We start from the raw sequence: 7938 nt of genomic DNA, 5'->3' as shown, positions 1-7938 counted from the left end.
GGGTGAACTATCCCTTTAACATGAACGATTTACAAAATGTTTTGAGAACATTATTAAAACCAGATAATTGAATGAATGTTCTATTAACATTACTGGAAGAAAGTTTGTTCATAACTTTGAGCGAACCTTACCAGAACGTTAGCCAAAGTTCTGAGAACATTTCCTGTTAGCTGGGAAGTTACAAATGGCCGCATCCACTCTAATGTAAAAAATAAGGTGGATAATCATTTTGCAATTACAAGACTGTTTTCATTTCAGACGATCACACCCTTGAATTACTTACACTATAAGGTAGTGAAGCACAAAATAGTGCACTCCAGCGTCTCCTCTAATCGAATATACTCAAAATCCAGCCTGAATTTGCTCTGCGAAAACAAACACTAGTGTTCTGCGAGGAGGGCGTCGCGAAGAAAAGGTCCTCGCAGGTCATGCTATGTTATGTACAGTCTTGATCTCTGATACTTTCCATGTTAATCACACACAGCCAAGCAACTTCCACCCCACTAACTGCTTCAATTAGATGCCATCATCACCCATGCGGCCTTATGGGATGCTTGATGACTCGAATGGAGATGGTCGGTGTGCTTCATAACACAATAGCGGTGTGATTATGGGAGCAGAATGGGAGAGAAACTGAGAGGAAGATGCTAATGACGGAATCCTGGTAGTCATTACTTTTGAGTGCACTGTTTTCTCAATGTTCTGGTTGGTGAGATAAAATTGGATTGTTGTCATTTGGCGTTTGTTTGTTTTTGTCTGCACGGTGAGATGTGAAAACACTCTTGTTGTATTGAGATACATTTTGGAGCTCATCCAATGAATGAATAGCCCATTTTAGATTGTGTATAATATTTTTTTTACCAATCATTCCAAAGACTAAAAACCTTCATGAAGAAACTGTTAATAATATTCCATGCATGCACATGCAAACACGTCTTTGGATGCAATACTTGCCTACTGCTTGCTGCATAGCCTATTATATGCTGTACAGTAGAGATGGATGATTCTGGATAAATTGAGAATCACTTTTTTTTATTTATCACAATTCTGAAAAGACAACTAAACAAAATAACATGTAATTTACCAGAGTTTCTGACAAATTGTTAATTGCTTAATTCTATTAAAAAAATATTTTATTCATTTGATTAATCACTTCAAAATCGGTTTGAACTTTGAATGATTGATTCAATGACTCACTCATAACGGCTGTGTCTCAATTGAAAGGCTGCATCCTTCGAAGGACTCGGACACGACTTCAAAGGCCACGATGGTCAGATTGAGCGTTATAAAATGGGATGGTCTAGCCTGGAGGACTGTCCGTGTCGCCTAGCAACTGTGACAGCTGCCGTTGATGAGTTTGTTATGGACCTAAAAACAAAACAGGGTTCACAAACTGTCCAAAATTGCATGGTCCATTTATGTTCAGAATAAAGAGTATAAACTATATAAAATTGCATCTTGCTAAGATATGTCAACATTTGAACATCTTTATATATATTTTAATTTTACATTTGTATCATTACAGTAAATACATTAGATTATTCAAGTAAGTAGAACCCAATACTTAACATTTAAAAGTGCAATCTGTTAATTCCTCTCAAAAAATCATGAATTCTGGAGAATGCAAGACCGCGAAGGATCCATCATTTCCTTCATTTCACGGAAACAAAGGGCAGTTTCCGAGGCCACATTTGAAGGAGCCTTCGAACTGGGACAGCCTTCGTCACACTGTGAATGAGGCCTTCGAAGGATGCAGCCTTTCAATTGGGACTCTGCAAAAGACTTCACTTGTTCCATTACTGGATGAATCATATTTGTTTAATGAATCTTTTTTTAATGTTTTTTGTCACCACCAGATGTAACTGATACAATCTTTATCTTTATAAGTGTTGAGTTACTTTCAAAAGGTGATTTACTCTATTTCACAGTGTATTACTGTAGGAATCAGTGTATATATACGAAATATACAATTTTATATCTGTACTTTTATACACATACACTTATATGCCTAATGAAGGTTGTGAAACCGAAATGTTGCTAATAAAATTTTGATACTCATTTGCAAGTATTGATAGTGTGCGGGAGTTCCTTGTTTTATTTTTATTTCTGAGCTTTTTTCCCCACGCACCTATCACCTATCACCTGCAGGTGCGCGATGGTGATTGGCAATTATTGTCTCACAGAAATAATGATATGTGCTTGAAAAGACTGTTTGTAAAGCTGTTTCACCTATTGATGACAACTCCTATCTCTGGCTCAGCGGCAGCACCAACGCAGATCTGAATGTCACACCTGAAAGCCACACCTCCCTCAAAACACATGAACGCACACAGCCAGGAGCAAACCAAAGCGGCACAAGACGAGACGGCGTTAAACTACCTTGTGTCTCAAAGGACACCACATTACAATAATAATGAACATAACTTAAAGAGCTCTGACCTGTACTTTCTGACTGCTGCAGTTTCATTTCGGCGTTGATAGTTTTGCCATTGAAACACATAAATTCGAATCACAAACTGCTCCGAGTATAACGTCACACACACACACACACACACACACACACACACACACACAAAACATTTTTGTTATGCTGGTTGAAAATCTCTTCACATCCTGATAGCTATCAGGATGTGAAGAGATTTTCAAACAACATAACAAAAATTGGTTACACTTTATTTTAAGGTGTCATTGTTACAGTGTAATTATATAATTAAGTACTGAGTAACATTAAGCAACTACATGCACTTACTATAGGGTTAGGGTAGAATTAGGATTTGGTTGAGGGTTAGTTGCATGTAATTATGCATCATTTACTGTTGGCAATTACTTGTAACATATGTAACAAGAACACTGTAAAATAAAGTGTCACCCAAAAATGTTTCTGGAACAAATCACCTACCCTGCCTTTAATATGCAAAAACAGTTTGCAATATGCAGTGATGGATATTTGAAACATTAGCATGCTATATTGTGAACATTTTCATGTTTAATTTATTATCTCCACAATAAAAATGGTTGTTTTGCCTTTCTGATCCAATTTTGTGTGAAAATGTCTTTAACTCTCACCCGCCTGGTTGGAAAAAAAAAAAGAGACAAAATACTTCAAATTTTGGCCTGAAATGAAACCCATGCCTTTGACAAAGCATCACCTGAAATGCTTACAAACACCATTTTGTATAGCAACACAATGTTGCATTAAATGCTACCGCAGAATGTGTATTTGCATTGGCAATTGCTTTGGCGTGTAGCATTGCTCTGTCATCTGTCTTCTTGGGGCCGCAGGCCAACACGGCTGCCTTTTTGCTTTAAATATTTATGCAGAATCTGGAGCGGACAAGGGGCAATTACAAATTCATCATCTGGACCTGATCAATAGCTAATACAGGTTACTAAATACAATTATTTTAAGATGCATTACATACTTGCCTGTTAGAGTCATCAGACAGATACAATTTGTGCAGAATACAGCCATTTTGCAATTAAAATGACTGAAAATCTGGACTGGTATAATAGTGAGATTTGTTCATAGTTTTTTTTTTTTTAAAGATGCTATAGACGTCTAGAAGATTCTGGGAAAACTTATTGGCTGTCTCCTATTTTTATATTAGCATTGCAGGATCTTATTGTGTCTGTTGGTTTATGTATGAATGCCACCCCGGCATAAATAAATATTGCGAGGCAGATAGGGTCATAAAATTTTATTAAACGGCACGATGTTTAATACATATTTGCTAGATTAAGATAAATTTTGTGTCTGGTTATGTGATTCAGCATGCGTCCACACACACACATTTTTACTGTGATCCCCCCTGCCATGGATATCACAGTGGGACATCAAATATTCCTAGGAAAGGGAGAGAGAGCTTGATTTTTCATGTGGAAATCATTTTATTCACCATTAATAATGCATAACTAAAAGACCTGATCTTAGACCCCTGTTTATCAGACAGATGGACAGTGACTTAACATTTTTAGAATCCAAACACATCTTGCAGTGCTGATGAATTTAATATATATATATATATATATATATATATATATATATATATATATATATATATAATCTCTCAATATGAGCTTTTCATGCATTTTGGGGGGTCATTTTTAACCCTTTTTAACATAATTCTGGGTTATCTTGCTCCACACTCTTAGAAGAAAAGGTTCAATATAGAATCTTAAAGGCTTCTTTCAGGCACTTCAACCTTTTAGGGGTTCCCATCATGGGATAATTTTATGGATATCATTTTAATTAGTTAATTTTGTTTAATTCATTGTTTATTTGAATTACATGTTATGACTTAAACTGCTCATGAGCATACTTTATCTCTATAGAAAAAAAAGAAATAACCTGTTTAACGTGAAAGTTTTATGCAATCATTTAAGACATTTATTTTAATATAGAACTTTTTTGACATAAATTGTTATCTAAAAAATTAATCAAGAACCCTAGAGCTCTATATAGAAACCTATTAAACCCTTTTTTTCTTACACTGAGTTAGTATTTATTCCTGGGATATCAGGTTTCATGATTTAATTAGGGTTAATGTTCCTATTTGCATATTTACAATGTTTAAACAATTGATTGGACAAGCACGCAGACAAAAAACACAGTGCATTATGTTTCTATGCAAAATTCATTATTATTTATGAGGCAAACATTGTTTATGTTTAGGATTGGTTTATTAGCACAGCATTGTTTCAAACTGTGGGTATTCAATTTTTTTTTTTTTTTTTTTATAAATAAGGAATATAGCAACTTATCTTGACAGCCAGTGATCACCATGTATTTTCGTTGCATGTAAAGGCAGCTTTGCAATTTTGATAATAACGCTGTTTGTGTTCCATATGAGAACAATATGTGGAAGAAGGTGTGACTTGCAAGTGTAATTTCTGACACAATGCTTAAGAACATTGCTACAATGTGTTTTACCAACATTGTTACCTACAGTAATCATGCAATTCAAAGGAAAACAACTGAGTAATTATTATTTACAATTTCTTCTTTTTCACAGACATAAATATGCTACCGGTTTACAGGTTTGGAACAACATGATTGCGAGTAAATAATTACAGTATTTGTATTATATACTAATTTATGCAAAAACGTAATAAATATAAACCATAACACAACATGTGTGATATTTGGGCTTTGTAATGTATGTGTGCACGTGAGCGAGCAATCAGCACAATAATATAACTGTCTTTAGGACCCAGTTCTTTCTCTGTCTCTTTCTTTAGTTATCCCCCTTTTCTTTCTTTCAAGAGAAAAAAAATAGTGAGCAGTATGAGATTCCGTAAAGAAGATCTGAGATCACGGGGCGTCAAGGCGCGTCGATGCGTTAGTTAAAGAGAGAGAGAGAGAGAGAGAGAGAGAGAGAGAGAGAGAGAGAGAGAGAGAGAGAGAGAGAGAGAGGCGCGGTGGTGGATCAGAGACCCCTCATTCGCATCTGATATTATAGTGAATTATTATGGGAATTCATTAAGGCTCGTTCCCGATCCACGTGCGCGCTTTTAAATAACACTCGTGATCCGGTTTCATCGACTGGCAATAAACTTTTACTTCTCTGGTTTTATTTATCAGCGTTTATTCATAAGGACAGAGCAGATCTGGTGGATCACAGGTGGGTGTCCTTTCCATAGAGTACTTCACCGTTCTGGATTTTGTGTTTCTGGCCATGTGTGGAAACGATGAACCATATGTTGCCATTTACATGGAGGTCATCATCACCACAGCTCAAGTCGTGGACACTTGGTCGTGGTTTTCTCATCTTGTGAATTGAAATGTTTGTAAGAGATATTGATATTCATATCATCAATTGTTTTATGCTGTAAATATTAATGAAATGTCTGGGATCCATCATCTAAGCTCAGCAGGTGGATCGTGTGGACCTGTGTGCGCTTATGGACCAACTTAATCCGTCATTTTAGTTTTGTGTAATCGGCAGTATTTTACTGAAACAAACCTCAGTTTCTTCGCTGATTTATGGATTCAGTCTTTTGTCTTCCTATACACAGGTTTGAGAGGCAGAAATGAGGGAGAGGTTCGCGCTTCATCTTCTCATCTTCGTGTTGACGCTGTTTTGGCACACCAGGTAGGACTGACAGTCTTTCGCTCTGTAAATGGGCTCGGGGATGACGTGCTTTATAATACATCAAAATAATATCTATATCCTTCGTTTGACCACGTTTCTGGTATATGAGATTGACACGAAGCCTCTTTGTGTCCGTGCGTAACTGGAGACTTTTACGCGGCGCACGACTCCGGTGGTCACCACAAGAAAGCGCTCCTCTAACAGACCGACAAAGACATGTTTGTTTGATGAGACATTAATTAATGCAAGTTTAATTCATGCAGCCAGGTTTGGTTGTTGGAAAGCCTTCGTGAAATCATCGAATTGTGTACATGATCGTGGATGAATCCTCTAACCGCGAGGAGCGCTTTTACATTCTGGGGACGAACTACAGCTGCATACGCTAATTTATTTATATATTTTTAATGAGCTTTTAAAGATAAAATAATTTATCCAGTCAAGGGTAATCGTGTAATTTTTGTAATCGTGATCGCAGTGGCTGGTAATTGCCATATCCATTTGTCAAAAGGCTGTTATTTTACCAAATTATTTAATAAAAAATACTTTTATATGAACGTTTTTGTCTATGTTAGGTACAGTGGTACATTCAATTTAAAATTGCAGTGGTCCTTTGTAATATTTTATATTACAAATAAAGAGTTATTTCCAAATATTGTATAGTAATGTGTTTTGTTTGTGAATTACACTTATCTAATCATGAATCTCTGATCCCTCATTTCATGCCTTTTCATAATAATGGAAAATGTCAAACATGCAATTTCATAAATTAGGGGTCTCTTATAGCAAGAAAATTGCCTTTTCTGATGCTAACGTGACATAAAACATTGGAAAGGTTATACATTGTCTGACATTCCTGATGTTTTGGAAAGTTTGGCATTGTTCAAAATCAAAAATGGAAAATCAATATTGTAAAATCCAACCAGAACGGTCATTTACACCTGTAGTTCCTCCTTTTGAGTGTATAAAAGCAGCATTTGTATGTTTTGGGGCAGCCAGTGAGTGTTTTGGTCTAAATGTTGCTTGTTTTGATCTTACTAATCAAACAATAATTAACCTTGATTTTGTTGCAAACCCATAATTAAATGGTGACCACATGGATTATAATTACTCTGATCACTGTACACATTCAGCACAGGTTCATTAACTTATTATGATGTCCTGTTATCTTTTTATTCATATTAAAACATTGAAACAGACCCCTCTCCTGGGAGTGAACACGGTCACATCATGCCATACCAATCAATAAACCAATATCATATAAACCTAGATAATATATGTGATAAGCAACCCCATCCTCCTGCTTGTGTCATAAAGTCGATTCATGAAATCTGCTTTACTGGGTTTCACGAGCAGGGGAATCACTGTGGAATCGGGACGGGATCAGATAAACATCCCCCTAATCTGGGTCACGTCTGATGTGTCCTGCGAAAGGAGCACAAAGGGGAGGTTTGTCCTGCAACCAATGAGGAACCTTAATAGTTGGTATTATATTGAAATCCCTTCAGGTTTCTTGTGCTTTACTCTCACTCAAATGCTAACATTATGACTGGATTTAAAGCCATGTAATTAGCTCATATTAAATACTTTTGATGTATGTCAGGCCTGTATAGGAATTAGCAAAAATTTTGCCCTATTGTGAGCCGAGGTATCACCCCGTGGCAGAGAACTGAATTATACATATGGGGATTTGCCAGCTGAACTACTTTGGATTGTTTTGGACGGAAATGACTTTTAGAGCAACTTGACTGTCTTGTCAATTTACAATCTATGGCTCTGTTCCAAAACCTATAGTGAGCTTCCTCGCTGCTGCCTACGTACATAGACTACAACTTAATTAGCTCGACAG

At 36.3% G+C, this 7938-nt stretch overlaps 1 protein-coding gene across 1 annotated transcript in view; it reads left to right on the top strand.

Moving 5' to 3' along the window:
* Positions 1–6010: 6010 nt before the first annotated feature.
* The window catches only part of gabra2b (gamma-aminobutyric acid type A receptor subunit alpha2b), a 73462-nt gene continuing 71534 nt past the window's right edge, over positions 6011–7938 (top strand). The window contains exon 1 of the mRNA XM_077247365.1: positions 6011–6092. Coding sequence (XP_077103480.1) covers positions 6031–6092 — 62 coding nt within the window. The 5' untranslated portion in view covers positions 6011–6030. The remainder of the gene's footprint in view (positions 6093–7938) is intronic.

Source organism: Siphateles boraxobius, unplaced genomic scaffold (assembly GCF_051911475.1).
Source record: "Siphateles boraxobius isolate OS27281-9 unplaced genomic scaffold, OSU_SipBor_1 3, whole genome shotgun sequence".
Lineage (NCBI taxonomy): Eukaryota > Metazoa > Chordata > Actinopteri > Cypriniformes > Leuciscidae > Siphateles > Siphateles boraxobius.
Note: the sequence above shows the minus strand (reverse complement) of the source record. Positions and strands in the feature narration are given on the sequence as shown.